This window comes from Pan troglodytes, chromosome 4 (assembly GCF_028858775.2).
Source record: "Pan troglodytes isolate AG18354 chromosome 4, NHGRI_mPanTro3-v2.0_pri, whole genome shotgun sequence".
NCBI lineage: Eukaryota > Metazoa > Chordata > Mammalia > Primates > Hominidae > Pan > Pan troglodytes.
In genome coordinates this window covers 8,388,245-8,408,147 of record NC_072402.2, presented here as the reverse complement: position 1 = coordinate 8,408,147, position 19,903 = coordinate 8,388,245, and the positions used below count along the sequence as shown (strand labels likewise).

At 37.2% G+C, this 19,903-nt stretch overlaps 1 protein-coding gene across 3 annotated transcripts in view; it reads right to left on the bottom strand.

Moving 5' to 3' along the window:
- ADCY2 (adenylate cyclase 2) overlaps positions 1-19,903 on the bottom strand; it is a 435,133-nt gene that overhangs the window by 87,592 nt on the left and 327,638 nt on the right. For all 3 annotated transcript variants that reach the window (XM_016952932.4, XM_054684164.2, XM_016952933.4), the window contains 2 exons: positions 15,676-15,745; positions 13,023-13,120 (listed from right to left, as the gene is read on the bottom strand). In XM_016952932.4, coding sequence (XP_016808421.1) covers positions 13,023-13,120; positions 15,676-15,745 — 168 coding nt within the window. The remainder of the gene's footprint in view (positions 1-13,022; positions 13,121-15,675; positions 15,746-19,903) is intronic.

Genomic DNA, 19,903 nt, shown 5'->3' with positions numbered 1-19,903 from the left:
TGCCTGAATCATAATAAAAATCTTTTTTTTTAATGCTGAATACTTTTCATTTGAATTCTTTATTGTCAGGAATTTATATTATTGATATTTCCTTTATTCTATAAGCTGTTTCCTGGAATAGCTGTTCTATATCCTTTATTTCCAACCTTTCTCATTTTATTTCGGCTAGATCGCCTACACGTGGTGTAGATTTGGCCTTTGGTTTGTAGCCCCAATCTTTTAGCCTCTTTCCATGAATAAGACATTTTTATCCATTCACAAATATAAAATTTGTTAATATTTGATCAATCTTTCTATCTTATTTTCTTAAAATGTTGGGTAGAATTCACACACAAATAATCTGGGTGTGAAGTTTCCTTTGTGGGAAAAATTTTTAAAACAAATTCAATAAATAGATACATGCACAGTTAAATTTTCTATTTGTTTCAGCTTTTGGTAAATAGTCTTTTCAAGAAACTCATTTTATCTAAATTGTAAATCTGTTTGGCCTCAAGTAATTTATGGCATTTCATATATACCCTGTTAATATCTATAGAGTCTGTAGTGAGTCCTCTTTTTTCCCTTAAATTGTTAGTTTGGGTGCTTTGTGATTTTCTCCCTGTTTTTCTTTCTTCATCAGTCTTGCTAGTGGTTTAGGAATTTTCAAAGTCTTTTTCAAAGAGCCATATTTTGGCTTTATTAATTTTCACTACTGATGGTTTTCTATTTTATTGATTTCTTCTTTTTAGTATTTATGCCTTTCTAATTGCTTGATTCTAAATTGCTCATCTTTTTCTGCTTCCTAAGATCGAAATTTGGACAACTGATTTTTAACTCTTTCCTCTTTTCTAATTTTAAAGCATTTTAAAGCTACAAACTCCCCCCTAAATTGCTGCTTTAATTGCAATCCCACACATTTTGATACATTACGTTTTGATATTTAAACATTTTTACATTTCGCTTGTATTTCATATTTGACTCCTGGGTTAGAAGCATATAGTTCAACACTAAAATATTTGGGGATATTTTAAAATATTCTATTGTTAATGATTTCTAATTTGATTTTAGTGTGGTTAGATGTCAGACTATATGATTTTTTTGTCCTCATATTTGTTTCTGTATTTTCAAATTTATGGAGATGCTTTTATGGCCTAGTATAAGTAACATCTTTGTAGGTTAATGTTCCATGTGCACTTTAAGTAAACAAGTATTTTTCAATTCAGTTTAGTGTTTTATGAAACATTAATTAGTTTTAGGAAGTTGATAATGTTGCTCAGACCTCCTATATATTCCTATTGGTATAATAATAATAACTAGAAAAGAGATACTAAATATCTAATTGTGACGTAGATTTGTCTCTTTTTTTCTTTGATTTTGTCAGATATGCATAAGATGCTTTTATGGTCTACTGTAGGTTAAGTGCTTTCATATCTGTCTTTTATAGATCTGTTATTAGGTATAAGCACATTTTATGATTTTATGCCTCCTGGTGAAATGACCTTTTTATCATTACTCACTATCTATATTTATCTCTGTTAATATTTCTTGCCTTCATAACTACTTTGTCTGATATTAATATATGTATAGTAGCCTCCTTGTGCTTATTGTTTACATCAGATACGTTTTCCATCCTTTCACTTTCAAGCTACCTAACTTGTATTTAAAGTGCATCTCTTGTAGAGAGTATATGGCTTGGTCATACTTTCCTTTGGAGTATTTAGTCCTTTCCCATTTATAATGTTTGAATTTAATCTTACCCTCTGGCTATCTATTGTTTATTTGCCCCATTGCTTTTATTTGTATAGTGTGGTCTGTCACATTTGTTGCTACTATTTCAAACATACCATTTTACTATCTGTTTTATATTTGTCTCATTTATTTTTGTTTTTCTGTTCTTCCATTATTATTTTATTAATTAAATATTTAAAAGTATTTTTCATTTCCTCTTGGCTTTTTAGCTATCCTTCTTTTATTTTTAGTGATTGCTCAAGGCTTAATACACGCTGTCCTAACTTATCATTAGTTATTTGGCATTAATATTGTGCCACTTCAAAAATACATGACACAACAATTTAATCCCATTCTCATAAGAATTCTCAGTATATGTCACATGTCATTGTTTTTGCATCAGATCACCTGTTGTCTTTTAGAGATGTGAAAAATAAATACATTGTCTTTTATACTCTCTCATAAAGTAAGCATGTCCAATACTTTCCATTCCTTCCTTAGATTCCTGTTTCCTTCTGACATAATTTCACTTTAGCTTGAGGAACTTCCATTAGCATATCTTGTAGGTTTGCTGGTGATGAATTCCCTCTTTTTTTACTTGCAGAATGTATTTCATCTCGACTTTGAAAAGGAATATTTGAGTTGAATGTTTAATTCAGGGTTCATCATGTTCCTATCAGTGGTTTAAAGATGTTCAAGTGTCTTTTGCTTTCCATCATTTCTGATAAGAAGGCAGCCATTTATTCTGTCATTGATCCCTTGTATGTAATGTCTTTTTTTGTGGGTGCATTTAATGTTTTTCTTTTTTCTGGTTTCCAGAAGTGTGACTATAATATGCCACATGTGGTTTCCTTCATATTTATCCTGCTTGATGTTCATAGAGATTCTTGCCTTTGGAGAGTGATGGATTTTAACAAATTTAGGAAAATTTGTCACTAAGTGTGTTGGTAATTTCTTGTTTGCTTTCAAGTATATTTCTATCCATCTCTTAGAGACTTCATTTCACAGACTCTTTGTCAAATGTCTCTAGCTAGTTTGGCCGATGAGAACTGGTGGGAGACTGGAAGGCAATGGAAAGAAAGAGATTGGGTATTTCTTTTACTCTCTACTTAGCAGCCATTTTCTGAATGGCCTGCAACTCCTGCCTTTTCTAAAATTCCAGATCCTTGTCAGACAACACCTTACGTTCTTCTAGCTCTAGCTTTGCATGGTTCTAGCATCTGCAAGAAAGCCCAGGAGCCTGGGTTTCTGCTAACAACACCTCTATCCTGTTTCCTTACAAGTCTAGAGGTGGTAGGAGGTTTCTTTTGTTGCTAATATAATGGCTAGTATACTATCCCCTATTTGGTTTATCAGCTTTTCTCTCATTCTGTAAATACTTCTTTTTATTAAATTCCCTTTCGGAAATACCTAAGACAATTTGTTTTCTTTATTGGAGCCTAATCCATTAACTAGATAAAGCTTTCTCTGGGCACTATAATATCATTAATAGTTAGGTAGAAACCTAGGGAAGAACTGTAACAGTGACTTCCCCAAATTCCTTCCTTTTTCTTTTGAAAATAGCAAAAAAAGGTTTTTACTTGAAGTATTTATCATTAGAAGTATTGAGCAAATATGTATATATTCCTTGGGTTATGCCATACTCTAATTTTTTTATAAATGGAACAAGGGATTATGGAATTATATTGGCCTTCAATTAAACACATATCAACTGATTTAGAGACAATTATGTGTTAATCTACTAACAAATCATAAGGTTTATTTTGTGAATCAGAGTTTAAATAATGGATTCTTGTACTACAATGAATTATATAGGCCTTTGTTTCCTAAAATGCATTTCAATGTTTCTTTTTTTTTGAATAATTATTCCACCATGAAGAGAGTTGACAGAGACATTCTGAAGTCAGGTCAAATAGACCTAAAAAACAATAAGGGTATTAAAATGTGACTCTTCCTATTTTATAATAATATGCTGGACACAGTGAAGAGCATCCCAGAAGAGTTGTTAACATTTTTTTGTGAATGTATCTGATGACCACTGCTTACTCCTTCCTCAAATGTCAAAATCTATTAAGAGCTGATAAAGGAATAGAGTGTTACTAATAGAGCTGACTATCTGTTTGTGATTTGCTGTAACATATGACATGCCCATTTAAGCAGGGATGATCATTCTTAAGAGTATGTTGTGACACACAAAACTGACTAAAGAAGAAATGAAAAATATAAATAGGCTTACCTATAAAAAGTAAAGAGATTAACTTAGTAATTAAAAAAATCTACTTACAAAGAAAAATTCATGTGCAGATGGCTTCACTGATAAATTTTCCCAAACTTTCATTTCATTTTTAATTTTTTTTTGAGACAGAGTCTTGCTCTGTCACCCAAGCAAGAGTGCAGTGGTGCAATCACAGCTCACTGCAGCCTCTACTTCCCGGGCTACAGCCATCCTCCTGCCTCAGCCTACCAAGTAGCTGGGACCAATAGGCCTGTGCTGCCATGTCTGGCCAATTTTTGTATTTTTGGTAGAGAGGGGGTTTTGCCCCTTTGCCCAGGGGCTTTGCCATGTTGTCCAGGCTGATCTCAAACTCCTGAGCTCAAGCAATCCACCTGCCTCTGCCTCTCAAAGTGCTGGGATTACAGGTGTGAGCTAGCATGCCTGGCCCAAAACTTTGAAAGAAGAATTCATATCCATTTTTTACAAACTATTCCATAAAATGGAAGGGAAGGGAACAGTTCTTAACTCCTTCTGAAGCCAGTATCACCCTGACACCAATACCAAAGACATCACAAAAAAAAGTAGAAATCAGTATCTCTTATGAATGTGGATACAAAAATCCTTAACAAAATATTAGTCAATTGAATCCAGCCACAAGTAAAAAGGTTTGTATATCAATACCAAGTGGGGTTTACCCAAGAAATGTAAGGTTGCTTTAATATCTGAATATCAGTCAACCTATTAATAGATCACATTAATAGAATAGAAGAAAAAACACATTATCATCTCAATAGCTGCAGAAAATGGATTTGAGAAAATCCAAACTATTTCACAATGAAAACACTCAACAAACTATTAATAAAATGGAATTTCCTTATCTTGATAAAAGGTCACCATGAGAAACTCACAGCTAACATCATACTTAATGGTGAAAGGCTGAATGCTTTTCTCTTCAGATTGAATAAGAAAGGATGTGTGCTGTGGCTACTTCTATTTAACTTTGTACTGGAGGCTTTAACCAGGGAAATTGGGCAGGAAAATAATATGAAAGGCATCAGATTGTAAAAGAAGAAGTAAAACTATCTTAATTTGTAGGTGATATGGTCTTGCATATAGAAAAGTATGTGACAACCTGAGATTCAGACTTGGGGTGGCTCAAACTCTCACCAATATGCTCAACTTCAGGCTCTTCAGTATTCTAGTCTGTGGCATACTGGCATTTATGTTCAGATGGACCTCTCTTCCATCTGAGTTCTTATGGGCTTAATGCTTCTGTCTCCCAAAATCCATCTGTTGAATTCCTAACCCCCAGTGTGATGGTATTAGGGAAATGGGGCCTTTGGGAGGTGACTGGGTCATGAAGGTGGAGACCTCATGAATGGCATTAGTGCCCTTATGAGAATTGGCTGCAGAACTATTTCTTTCTGCCATGTGAGGATACAAGGAGAAGACAGTAGTCTGCAACCTGAAAGGGAGCCCTCACCCGATCCCACCCATGCTGGCACCCTGATGTCAGACTTTGGCTTCTGGAACCATGGCTTCTAAATTTCTATTGCTCCTAAGCTACACAGTCTATGGTCCTTTGTTAGAGAAGTCCAAATGGACTAAGACACCAGGGAACAACAAATACTGTGAGACAAAGTAATGGTTGGTCAAACGCTCTTAATTTTAACAATTTATCCTGCCTGTTCTGTCAAAAGCATGTTCAGGTCCATTAAGTATACCAAGATGTTGGTATAACTTAATCAATTTTAATTAACAGCCCAGTTGCAAAACTGCTTCTTTTTAACCCTGAAGCATAACTTATTATGTACTTATTGAAAAACAACCTCGAGTCTTCCCTGTCATGAGGCAAGAAAAATTACTTTTAGTGTTCATTTTTGACTTTGGTGCTTTATTCAAGTGCATTGTTACGGAATATGGAAAAGGATGATTCTGGACAAGGTCCTCCTTCCTTTCTGCTTTTTTTCCCAGTCAATGAATTGCTTAAATGTGGCCCTGACAGGGGTGAGAAACACATTTATTGATGAGATAAGTCCAGTGGAGACACACATTCCCCTCAAAAAGCCTACAAAATGTATTAATTACAAGCCATCTCTCTGGGTAAATATGATGTCTTTGGCATTCTATTGAATGTCATGACTTTCACGGACTCTTTCCTGGTTGACTTCATTTCCCTTACTTCCTCCCTAAAGCAAGCCTCTCATCAGCTCTCCACTCACATCTGTTGCGTGGGATTCAGTCAGAATGATAAGAACCAAAGGAAGCAAACTTTTCTTTCAATTATAAGTTAGCATGAAATAAAAATTCCTCTTTTTTAAATGATAGAACTTCAAAATGAAAGGGAATTCAGTGAAAAAGAAAAGAAGAAAGAAAGAATCAAAAGTTGAAAGGAGGAAATGGAATTTAAATATTCATCACCATTACAGTAGCCTTTCTCTGATGAGAGGACTTAGCTTTGAGATGTTCTGGACACTTGAAGGTTCTGAGATGTGGGAAAGAAAAAAGAGATGATCTTTGGCCAAGTAAGAAGAGTTCTACCTTTACAGCAATGATAAGGGCTGAAGATCTGAATTTTCAGACACACTGTATTCCCCAGAAAGTACAGAGTCTTCTCTTCCTATACCCTCTACTCGGGGGAGCTTATCCCATCTCTTGGATTTAAATACTACATAGGTGTGGGTTTTTCAGACTGTATCTCCACCCAGCTCTGTAGAATCCATAGGAGCTCTAGGGGGTTCAACAGAAGTTCTATAAATTCTACAGGTCACAAACTCCCTTTTGTGTGAAACTTCAGCACCTGATGTGTAACACGCACATGTATCTAATGTCCAGAACTGAGCCCTTGAGTTTGCTGTCCCTCCCCAACCTGTGCCTGCCCCAGGATTCTCTCTGTGTAAATGGCAGCATTTTTTCCAGTTGTTCAGGACAAAATAAAACAAAATTAAAAACCCTGCAAAACTTACTTTCTCAACTTCTTATATCTAATCCAGCAGCAAGACTTGTCTACATCACTCTGTACAACCTATCCCAGGATTTGAACACGTTTTACCACCTCTAGTATTGAGTGTTGAAATAAGTAATGAAACTGATATTAGAGATCTGAGTAGAAATAATAATTCTAAGACATTTAACATTATAATTTGGTTTATTAATTTTTCTTAAGTAAAACATCATTATTCTTAGTTTTTCTTGGGCTAATGAAACACATGTTATTTACCTAAATTGTGCTAGAAAAAAATCCATCCTTGTTTTAACAATTGCCCTCATGACTGGTTAAACATAATCCATTTAGTTTGGCAGATAATATGAATGAAACTACTTAAAAGCAAAAAAAGCAATTCATGCTTGATCATTTTTGGTCTTTGAAGGTAGCTCATGTTTCTAATAAAGTTATACTACAGGGCAGACAGAGTGAGAGAGCAGCTCCAAAAAGAGGAGTCAACCAATAATTTAATTCTATCTATTCAAATTCTGAGACTAGAGCCAGATTCAATGATTATAGGCTGAATAAGGATCATGTTGGGCTCCCTTTCAGGAAAACACCTCCCTTTAGTGGTCCTTTCCAGGTAACAAATTTCTCCATTATTAGTTTTTCATTCATTCATTTACTCACTCACTCATTTAATTCTTTCCCTTTTTCAAAAACACATGAGGCAATTTACCACAAAAAAAGCTAAACAAATGAAACAAAGCAAAAGTATAATTCATGAGTTAAGAAAACAAAGTCAACAGAAGTGAGAGGCACCATTATTCTAACAAAAATGCCTCATAAAATACAGCAAAATGGTTTCTTTAAAGAGATGAGATAATAGGCAAGAAAGAGAGATTCCTGGTACATAGAAGGTATTCAAATCAGACTGCTGAGAGGTGCTGATGCTAAACGGCCCAGGAGAAACCAGGGACTAATACCTCTTGGTGTAGGATTGATGTCTACCCAAGGAAGGTGATGCTCCCAGGCATCTGACTAACACGAAATTAGAACTGAACTCTTGAATAAAGGCAGGGGCCCTGAAGGGCTGTCCCGCCAAGAAACAAGAAACAGAAAACCTCTCCACCAGTCTGGTAATTTTTAGGGAAGATAACCATCTGACTGGGGCCATAAAGAAAAGGTCAGTTTTGAAAATTGGGATCACCAATCTTGCTCCATGCCAATAGGTGTTGACCCAAATTCACTTGACCTCCTTAGTGCAGGAACCTTAGTCTAAGGATTTAATAAAATATTTTGACTTGAATTGGTGAATCCCAGAGATACCTGGCAAAGATACACTGAAATCTATCCCATAGTGATGCCATTACAACTCAGAACATACAAGACTACCATGGACCCAAATCCTTGCTGTTGATGAACGTACAGACAAAATTACAGATAATACAAGGACAGACTTAACAGATAGACTAAATGGCAGAATCACATATTTATCAACCCTAAGGAACATAATAAAATAAGTGATATTTCCACCAGGCATAGTGGCTCACACCTGTAATCCCAACACTTTGGGAGGCCGAGGCAGGCGGATTGCTTGAGGCTAGAAGTTTGAGACCGGCCTGGCCAACATGGTGAAACTCCATCTCTACTAAAAATACAAAAATTAGCTGGTGCAGTGGCAGGTGCTTGTAATCTCAGCTACTCAGGAGGCTGAGGCAGGAGAACTGCTTGAACCTGGGAGGCAGAGGTTGCAGTGAGCCAAGATGGTGCCACTGCACTGCAGCCTGGGTGACAGAGCAGAAGTCTGTCTCAAAATAATAACAAAAAAAAATAAAAGAATATTTCCATATAATATGTTTAAAATCTCCAAGTAGGCCAAGCGCGGTGGCTCATGCCTATAATCCCAGCACTTTGGGAGGCCAAGGCAGGCAGATCTTTGAGGTCAGGAGTTCAAGACCAGCCTGACAAATATGGTGAAACCCTGTCTCTACTAAAAATACAAAAATCAGCCGGGCGTGATGTTGGGCGTCTGCAATCCGAGCTACTCAGGAGGCTGAGACAGGAGAACTGCTTGAACCCAGGAGGCGGAGGTTGCAGTGAGCTGAGATTGTGCCACTGCACTGCACTCTAGCCTGGGTGACAGAGCGAGACTCCATCAAAAAAAAAAAAAAAAAAAGTCTGCAAGGAAAACAAAACAAAATTCCATAGGCAAAATATAAAATTATATATACAAAAAGGTTAGGTTTTAAGAACAACATAGACTTCTTAGATATGAAAACAATAATCATAAAGATTATAATCTCAATGTTGGGTGAAGAATTTATCAGAATGCAGACCAAAGAAATAAAAAGTGGAAACTGGCAGGAAACATGAAAACACCTGGAGCCCAGGATGAGAACACAATATGCAGCTACAAGAACTCCAGAGGAAAGAATAGACAATCGAGACAATCGACAGCAACATGTAAGAGATAGAGGCAGAGAATTTTCCAGAACTGAGCAGAGATATGTGTCCTCAGATTGAAAAATCACACCTAGTCACTTAGGTTGATGAAAACAAATACACTTATGGAAACAATATAGTGAAAATACCGCCCCCCGACCCCCAAGCAAAAAAGATACCTAAAAGCACTCAGAGAGGAAAGACAGACTCCCTAGAAAGGAATGTAATGAGACTGACAGAAATACTTCATTAACAAAAATAGAAGATGTAATGCCACAGAGTAATGTCATCATAATTCTGAGCGAAAATAAAAGTTAACCTAGACTTTTATGCCCAGTTAAACTATTATTCAAGAACTGTGAAATAAAGTAGATAAAGAAATTTTAATATAAACAAAAAAGGCAGCTATTGTTACTCATAGACTCCCCCTCCAAAAACCCTAACAAATCATATACATCACCAAAAATATAAATAAATTTGAAGAAACGAATAATTTTTAAAAAGCATTGATGAGCAAATTAATTGGTAAAGAATGTGGCAGATTTAAATAAACATTGACTATAATTACTGTCAGAGCTAAAATCCTAGGAAATAATGACATTGAAGAGAGATTATGAATAACTTCAGAATGTATTGAATTAAGCATAAATGTTAAAATTCAATTCACAATTGCCAAGATATGGAACCAATGCAAGCATTCATCAACCAATGAATGGATAAATGAAATGTAGTGTACATACACGATGGAAAATTACTCTGCCATAAAAATAAAAGAAATAATATCTTTTGCAGCAACTTGGTTGGAGCTGGAAGCCATTATTCTAAGTGAAATAACTCAGGAATGGAAAACCAAATACTGTATGTTCTCACTTATAAATGGTAGCTAAGCTGTGGGTATGTAAAGGCACACAGAGTGATACAATGGACTATGGAGACTCCAAAGGGGGAAGGGTAGGAGAGGAGCGCAGGATAAACAACTACATATTGGGTACAATGTGTACTACTTGGGTGCTGAATGCACTGAAATCTCAGACTTCACCACTCTACAATTCATCCATGTAACAAAAACCACTTCTATCCCAAAAGATATTGACAAAAAATATATAACATTAAAAACATGTAAATATATAATACATATTATAAATAATTATATATTTTATTCTTTAATATAAATAATATATATTGAAATTTTAATGATAATCATTAAAAGAAAGATATACATGATGCATATTCTATGAACTTTAATAGTAATCTTTAATGAAAAAAATATATATACTTCCTAATGAGTAAAAGAAATAAAAGAATAAACAGGCTTCTCTGCCTAAGGAGTAGCCATTATTTTATTTCTTTACTTTCTAATAAAGTTGCTTTTAATTTACCATAAAAAAAGAATGAAAGAACTTGATCAATCCATTAGAAATCAGAAAAAAGAAAAAAAAGGACCAAAGAAAAGCAAGGTAAATAAAACACAAAATAAAATGGTAGAAGTGGGTCCAGGCACATCAATTATAAAATCAAAATACAGATGACAAAATAAATATAGAAGAAATTAATATAAAGAAAGATATCAAATTGAATAAATAAAACCAAAATAAAAACAGGTATTGTTTAAAGGAAGCATACCCAAATAATAACAATCTAGAGGGTGGAAAATTGTATCTACAGTAAAGAGCACACAGGGTAAACATTTGCAAAAGTCTGGATTGTGGACACGTGTGTGTTTATTATATCATACTCTGTACTTTTCTGTATCTTTGAAATATTTCCTAGCAAGATTTTTTTTAAAGAAAAAGAAAAAAATGAAGATATTAACATGAAAGAAAAATGAAGAAGTCACAGAACAAGAAGCCTGAGGCTGTTACAGCAAGTGCAGGTCTGGGGACTCCATTAGATGAGGCTGTGGATTTTCCTTAGAGCAAATGCAACCTGTGTGCACCCACAAAAATAATGGGTGATGAAGCTTGAGAGAATGAACATCCATGGGTCCTCATAAAGATGCAACACCACAGAAGAGAGACAAGAAAATCAAAGCCAAGCCAGCAAAGACATGACGAGGATGTGTTTCTTAAAAGTGAAATCCCATGAAACGTTTTTCCTGGTTCCTGGAAGTCTTTTTGTCTTCTTTGGAGGCATCTTTTAAAATGCCCCCAGTCACTCTCCCCATCCCCAGCACCTCCCAGTAGGTGACAGATCCTGTATTACTTATAATGTAGAGAATATAGAAATGCTCATCCAAAAGGAAGATGTAGAAAAATTAATGAATCTATCTATGTAAGAGCAACAATAAGGACCCATTCCCTGGGTAATATTTATTTCACGTATGTAGCTTTCAAAATGCTTTTCTGCTCTACCAGTCTATAAGCCAGTGTGTACTGGGATGGCTGTTTCTCTCCAGTACCATGGTACAGGCCTGACACTAAGGAGCTTAATTTGTTAACATTTGTTTGAATGGAAAACTGATAATGTTAACATTGGGAAATTTCACTGAAGATTCTGTAAGTCCTGAAGAAGGGCTCCTTTGGTCTATGTATTACACCTCCAATCATGGGGAGAGGAGAAGTCTACTGGAAACCCCTTCCATAAGGGAGCACATTGCTAAGGAACTGTACATACATGAACAAAACTTTTACCACTCTACAATTCATCCATGTAATCAAAAACCACTTGTATCCCAAAAGTGGTTTTTGGCTATTTGGCTCAGTGCCCAGAAGAAAATCCTTTGAAGTACAGAGGCGGAGAAACAGACAACTTCTTTGTAGTTTGCTCAGCACGTTCATGAGACAAAACGCTACTCAATCTAAGCAGTTTGAGTTGCCCACAAAGGCTGGCTGCACCGTGAGAGTTAAACGCAAGCAAACAATTGAATTCTACTAGATTGAAAATGGTTGCTTTGACCTTAACAAAATAGGTTAAGAAAGAAAAAAATATATGATCAGAAGGAAAAAAAAATCTATCTTAAAATTTCTTTCCATATCCCTAGTTATTAAAAGAAGGACAAGAATTTTCTTCAGATCGTAAAATGAGAATTAGCTTTCTTGAAGAAAGTCACCTGATTGGTCTTGAACTAATTAAGAAGGTGCAAGAGAAAGATGACCTAGGGATCATAAAGCGATTCGTTTTTCACCATTAAGTGGAACCAGAAGGAATTCACCTCGAAGCATGAAATGTGGTTTGCTCAGATTCTCCCATTTGTACCCACGTCTCTCCGGGGAGAGGTCGGCTGAACCTTGACCTATAACAATCAAAGACGGCTGCAGAGTGGATTTCAGAGAAGAGAGGGCCGTGTAACACACAGAACTTGGATAAAATGGATGGGTGGGCAAAGTGTGTCTTATAGTGAAAGGTCATGCCCTTTCAATATAAGATAATGGTATTTGTTTATTAGAAACCACATCTGGGGATTGCACTCTTTGTGGGTAAAGTTTATTGGGCTACATTTCCTAGACTGCGCATCAGAGTAATACCAACATCAAAACAAGAAGGTTAAATTGTTTTTTTCAATCCCTAGAAGTTTGAATCAACATGTCCACTTTGAAAATCCAACATTATGCTAAGGAAGACACATGGGGGCCACTTAACCTCCGAGGTCCTGGGTTACTCTCCCTTTACCATGACATTAAATCACCCCTCTGTCTAAACATTAGCATCCTTTCACACCTTTAAATATAACTGGGCTCCAGTGGAAAGGCACCCCAGGTGAGAATCCCAGTGGAAACCAGAAGTACTTACTTTGGCAGCACGAGAATCTGCACAATGAAGATGCAGAAGAATATGAGACAGGCACAAGTCACATAATACTTGAACGCTGGCAGTGCCGTGGCCCGGTACTGAGGGGGAGAAAGGAACCTGTGAGTGACAGTTCTCCAAGAGAAGAGCTGCACACAGTGCCCAGCAGCCTAGTTGTACCCAGAGCATGCACCACACTCAGAAATTGTGCAGATTGCAGCCAACGTGAGCTAAGGAGAAAGCCTGTTCATCTCAGCAATGAGTTTTTCCTTCCCCCACATGAACTGTGAAGGAGTGACTTCCAAGGACCACAGTTTATGAGTGGAACTGTTCTCAAACCCATCTATAAGTAACTGAATCTCTCTAGTAAGGAGAGAGGCACCTGACCAGAAGGTTGAGTGAGTGAACTGTGAATCGCGCCTGTGACCTGGGTCCCATGAGGGTCTGTTGTCTATGACTACTGAGGGAAAGGGCATGACTTCTCATATACTATCTTACTTTTGAATACTACTGAGGAAATGCAAGACATATTCATTTATTTTAGTATTTTATTTTATTATTTGTCTTAATGCTATTGAGAGGTGATGGGTAAAGTTTTAAGACTGAAAAGGTTTGCCAACTTGGTTCTTAGTTGGCTTGTTCTGAGCCTAGCCAATGGGATCCCCTTCCTTTCTCTCATCCAGTGCATTCAGCAGGGGCCCACGTGGTTCCCCATGCCATGAATAAGCTGACCAGCATTAGCTGCCTACCTAGGGCTGACCCTGCTTTACTTAGGCAGGATAAAAATTCCAGATAGGGCTATACTTATGATGCTGATGATGACCCCTGCCACATTCAGCACAGTGCCCTGCATTCCCTGCTTTCCCTGTACTAATCATTCAATCCACACAACAGCCCCTATTTTTGGATGAAGAAACTGTGGACTGGAACAATTGACTACAATCAGTGAGATACAGTGCATGGGAAACCAGGACCTTCACCAGGCTCTGAACTCAGACTCTCAACCATGAGGCTCAACTGCCTTACGAAAGGTTGTATGGTAAAATTAAAGGAAATAAAATTTTGTGCCAATGCCATTGAAACCTCCTGAAAATACTGTCAGGTTGCATTGGCTACATTTGCATAAACTTTCCCAGGTTATAGGGACACATATGTATTTCTGGGATTTTAGCCTCTCTGGTTTAGTGCTGCATGAGGGATATCTGAGGGGTCTCCAGAGATTTCTCTTCTGATAGCTCTTGTGACCTCTTGCCCTACCTCATGCTCTGAAGGGCAGGCTGGGGACAGATGGACAAAAACTGAGCTTAAGTCTTGCTGCTCTCTAAAATTTGCTTTAAAGTCGGCATCTGCAAATATGTGTACATGGTGAATGTAAAGCTGCATTTTTAAATGATCACTTTCTGTTTACTAGAATTTTGGGGGGTATATTTTGTGACTTAGTAGCCAGCATAATTTCCATGCTCATGAAGAAGCTACATTAGCATCATTGCTGAAATGTGATTACATTCTATGCACTCAATTAAATCCTTATCTTTTAACTTCTTCAGGCCTTTGTGCAGAGATATGAGTAGGAATTTCTTTGTGGTATTAACAAAGAAATGGACTTCTATCAGGAAAGAAATAATGTAGCAGCTAAGCAATAAGTAGCCATTAATATTTGCTAAAGTTATTAAGTATAAGGTGGTCAATAGTAGTGCATTATAACAAGCATCAATTTGGTAAACTGTCTCCAGTCAATGGTCAGAGTCCTCTACTTAGCAGTAGACAACAGATCCTCTTGACCACCAACATAAAAAAAAAAAACTTTTGGTGTGTCCATAGATTTTGGAAGGAATTATCATATTTAATATTTCTATTTGATATTCATAAAATAATGCACTAAATTTTATCAACATAATTTTAATACCAGAGCTGCGAATGCTACCATTAATGTAACTTTTGTTCAAAGTAGGCCTGTAATTATATAGTTGGATGATGCAAATTACTTCTAAGTCTGGTTCCTTCTCCAGATCAACAAAAAACAAAAGGCGAATAAAATAAAGTTGAGCTAGAAGAATGGTTGTCCTTTCTGCAACAATTAACTGAATTCATTTTAGCAAACCCATATATAGCTTGACATGTAAAAACTAAATGTCTGCTTACTTATTTGTGCCTGAAATAGCTCTTACTTTAAAAGCCATAATATGAAAGTATTTAGATGCAATAAAGCTTAAAAGTTCTAATTATCTGGAAAAAGCATTGAATGTAAAACTCATATTTTAGTCAAAATATTAAAATAATTTGTGTAAAGACATTGCAGATTTATCAAGAAGAATTCTGTTTTTTTTAAGACTTTTCTGAAAGAATTTCACATTGAGAAGAGTAGATATCTCCCACATCTTTCATTTAATTGGGATATTTCGCACACATTGCAGATTTCGCACACATTTACTATCGAGAGGGTTGAGAATGGTAACTGATCAAAGATGGAATCCTGGTAACAAGAAATACCGTAAAGCAATATATGCATGAAAGAACCACCAGAAAAGCCAGAAAGAGTTCGAATATAGTCAGAGGCAGTTTAAATGTCACATATAAAAAACATGAGCACAATTTCATGAAGAAATTCAAATTTCAGAAAACCCGATTGATGATTTTGAAGAAGAAAAAAACTTACCTCTTTTTCTAGTACTTTGTTATAGAAAAGCAGTGAGATTCTCTGAATGTCTTCAGACTTGAGCCATTGCCTGGAAATAGAAAGGGCCAACACATCATAAAACTGAATCTCCAATCAAACATCTGGAACTATTTTTTAAAATGACTTGCGATCTTCTTTCTTTATTGTGTATCATTCCGAACAGCATTTAAAAAAAAAAAAAAACACGTGATGCCAACTAACTGGATATGGAATCTGGATACTGCTAACGGGATCTGAAAATAGAATATTCCTAATCACACACTGCCCTCCTTGGAAAATTCTATATTATAAACTAACTGTCATATCAATTGAAACTCAAGGGATCTGAATTAAATAACAGGGGAGATAAGTCGTCTAAAGTAGTAAAGACATCAATAATTTGATTCCTTAATGTTTTTCCGAAATCACACAGTGGTTTCACCTCCTTAAGGATCTAGTTCCTAGAGAAGCACCTTTTTTTTTTTTTTTTGTTAGCTTCTAGAGGGCAACAGATCACAGAGCATCCAAACCATCAGAGTGCTTTTAAGATTTGGGTGAGAAGGTTTTGCTTCTTTCAGACTTAGTGAAAATACTTTCATTGTCATTTTTTTCATTTCTAGAAGGTAAAAGTCATGCTTGAATAAAGTTTTTTCTTTTCTCTCTTTTTTTTTTTTTTTTTTTTTTTGAGACTGAGTCTCGCTCTGTCACCCAGGCTGGAGTGCAGTGGCATGATCTCGGCTCACTGCAACCTCTGCCTCCCAGGTTCAAGCAATTCTCCTGCCTCAGCCTCCCAAGTAGCTGGGACTACAGGCGCGTGCCACCACGTCTGGCTAATTTTTGTATTTTTAGTAGAGGTGGGGTTTCACCACGTTGGCCAGGCTGGTCGTGAACTCCCAACCTCGTGATCCACGCGCCTCAGTCTCCCAAAGTGCTGGGATAACAGGCGTGAGCCACCGCGCCTGTCCCGAGTTTTTAAAAAATTGATAAAAATACTAATATAATTAGCAATCCGTTCAGAATAGGTTGATGCAAACATAAAAACGCATGCATAAGTACTATGTATCTCTCAGTTGTTGACAAATAAATAAAAATTATATGGAAGTATGCATTGTACCACATTGTCTGACTTTTAAACATCTGTTTTCAGCAAGTAATTTGGAAGACTCTCACTGCCAGGCACACGCCATGATTAGCTTGAACATCCCAGGAACTAGACCATCCCACAGGGCACTTTCAACTGGGGCAGGGAAGTCAGTAATGTATTCTCGACTGACTGCCATTATAAGTGAGAAAAATAAAAATACTTCTTTTTAAAAATTTTTTATGTAGTGCAGGATTGTCACATAGGTAAAATTTGTGTCATGGGGGTTTGTTGTACAGATTATTTCATCACCCAGGTATTAAGCCTAGTACCGATTAGTTATTTTTGCTGATCCTCTCCCTCCTCCCACCCTCCACCCTCCAACAGGCCCCAGCGTGTGTCATTGTCCTCTATGTGTCCGTGTGTTCTCATCTCTCATCCCACTTATAAGGGAGAACATGTGGTACTTGGTTTTCTATCCCTGTGTTTGCTGAGGATAACGGCCTCCAGCTCCATCCATGTCCTTGCAAAGGACATGCTTTTTTTTTTTTTTTTTTCTTTTGAGATGGAGTTTCGCTCTTGTTGCCCAGGCTGGAGTGCAGTGGTGTGATCTCATCTCACTGCAACCTCTGCCTCCCGGGTTCAAGCGATTCTCCTGTCTCAGCCTGCCAAATAGCTGGGATTACAGGTGCACGCCAGCACGCCCGGTTAATTTTTGTATTTCTTAGTAGAGATGGGGTTTCTCCATGTTGGTCAGGCTGGTCTTGAACTCCTGACCTCAGGTGGTCCGCCCACCTCGGCCTTGCAAAGTTCAGGGATTACAGGCATGAGCCACCACACCTGGCAGATCTCATTCTTTTTTATGGCTGCATAGTTCTTTGATTCAAGGGTACAAGCTGTAGGGAAACAAACTTTTTTGGTATTTCTTATTACCGTACCAGCTGCAGAACTATTATTCTATTTCATAGGACTAGATGGAGGAATCAAAGATTGGTTAACATTAAAATGAGCAGAAAATACAACTTAAGATAAATTTTAACCATACTCACTTTCAGAACGGTGTCTTTATCAAACTATGAATAATATATGCAGGTAACTTACTAAAAACAATATTTCCTTTACTGAGAAAAAAATATAGTTTATAAATGCTCCTGGAAAATGTCAGCTTCCGAGTGAGAGTGAAATCAAGGAAGTGAAAATAAAACCAGCACCTCCTTTACTAGTTGGGCCAGCATGCACCCAGTCTAGGTTTCCATGGCCTGTGACCTGCAGGTGGACGGCAAGGGCTCGGGATCAGGCTTCCTTGCCTTAAGTCCCCAGAACCCATGTGGTGCTTCGTGAACCCCAGCATTAGATCTGTGCTTGGGGACATGACTGAGTCCCCACCAGTGGACACACTTGCCTCCCTTTGCCAAAGCACACCGGGTCTGGCTTGTGGCTTCTCCCTTGCAGCTATGATGGATGGGCCTAATTCTCACCTTGTCTTCAGAATTAAGAAGTGTATATTCTTCCTACACACTTAATCACCTCTGCGAATCTTCTGAGGTGGCCTCCACTCCCACTACTGATTTAGAACACAGATATCTCAACATTAATTTTGTAATAAGAACAGATGCATTTTTGATGGATAGTATCTAAAATTTGAAGATTTTCCCGTATAGAATATATCTTTTAAAAATGTGATTGGAGGTATCACGCTACCTGACTTCAACCTATACTACAAGACTACAGTAACCAAAGCAGCATGGTACTGGTCCAAAACAGAGATATAGACCAATGGAACAGAACAGAGCCCTCAGAAATAATACACACATCTACAACCATCTGATCTTTGACAAACCTGACAAAAACAAGAAATGGGGAAAGGATTCCCTATTTAATAAATGGTGCTGGGAAAACTGGCTAGCTATATGTAGAAAGCTGAAACAGGATCCCTTCCTTACACCTTATACAAAAATTAATTCAAGATGGATTAAAGACTTAAATGTTGACCTAAAACCATAAAAACCCTAGAAGAAAACCTAGGCAATACCATTCAGGCCATAGGCCTGGGCAAGGACTTCATGACTAAAACACCAAAAGTGATGGCAACAAAAGCCAAAATTGACAAATGGATGCTAATTAAACTAAAGAGCTTCTGCACAGCAAAAGAAACTACCATCAGAGTGAACAGGCAACCTACAGAATGGGAGAAAATTTTTATAATCTACCCATCTGACAAAGGGCTAATATCCAGAATCTACAAAGAACTCAAACAAATTTACAAGAAAAAATCAAACAACCCCATCAAAAAGTGGGTGAACGATATGAACAGACACTTCTCAAAAGAAGACATTTATGCAGCCAACAGACACATGAAAAAATGCTCATCATCACTGGCCATCAGAGAAATGCAAATCAAAACCAAAATGAGATATCATCTCACACCAGTTAGAATGCCGATCATTAAAAAGTCAGGAAACAACAGGTGTTGAAGGGGATGTGGAGAAATAGGAACACTCTTACACTGTTGGTGGGACTGTAAACTAGTTCAACCATTGTGGAAGACAGTGTGGCGATTCCTCAAGGATCTAGAACTAGAAATTCCATTTGACCCAGCCATCCCATTACTGGGTATATACCCAAAGGATTATAAAACATGCTGCTATAAAGACACATGCACATGTATGTTTATTGTGGCACTATTCACAATAGCAAAGACTTGGAACCAACCCAAATGTCCATCAGTGATAGACTGGATTAAGAAAATGTGGCACATATACACCATGGAATACTATGCAGCCATAAAAAAGGATGAGTTCATGTCCTTTGTAGGGACATGGATGAAGCTGGAAATCATCAGTTTGAGCAAACTATCACAAGGACAGAAAACCAAACACCGCATGTTCTCACTCATAGGTGGGAACTGAACAATGAGAACACTTGGACACAGGGTGGGGAACATCAAACAACAGAGCCTGTCATGGGGTGGGGGGAGAAGGGGGGGATAGCATTAGGAGATATACCTAATGTAAATGACAAGTTAATGGGTGCAGCACACCAACATGGCACATGTATACACATGTAACAAACCTGCACGTTGTGCACATGTACCCTAGAACTTCAAGTTTAATAATAAAAAAATGTGACTTGCTGAACACATCATGC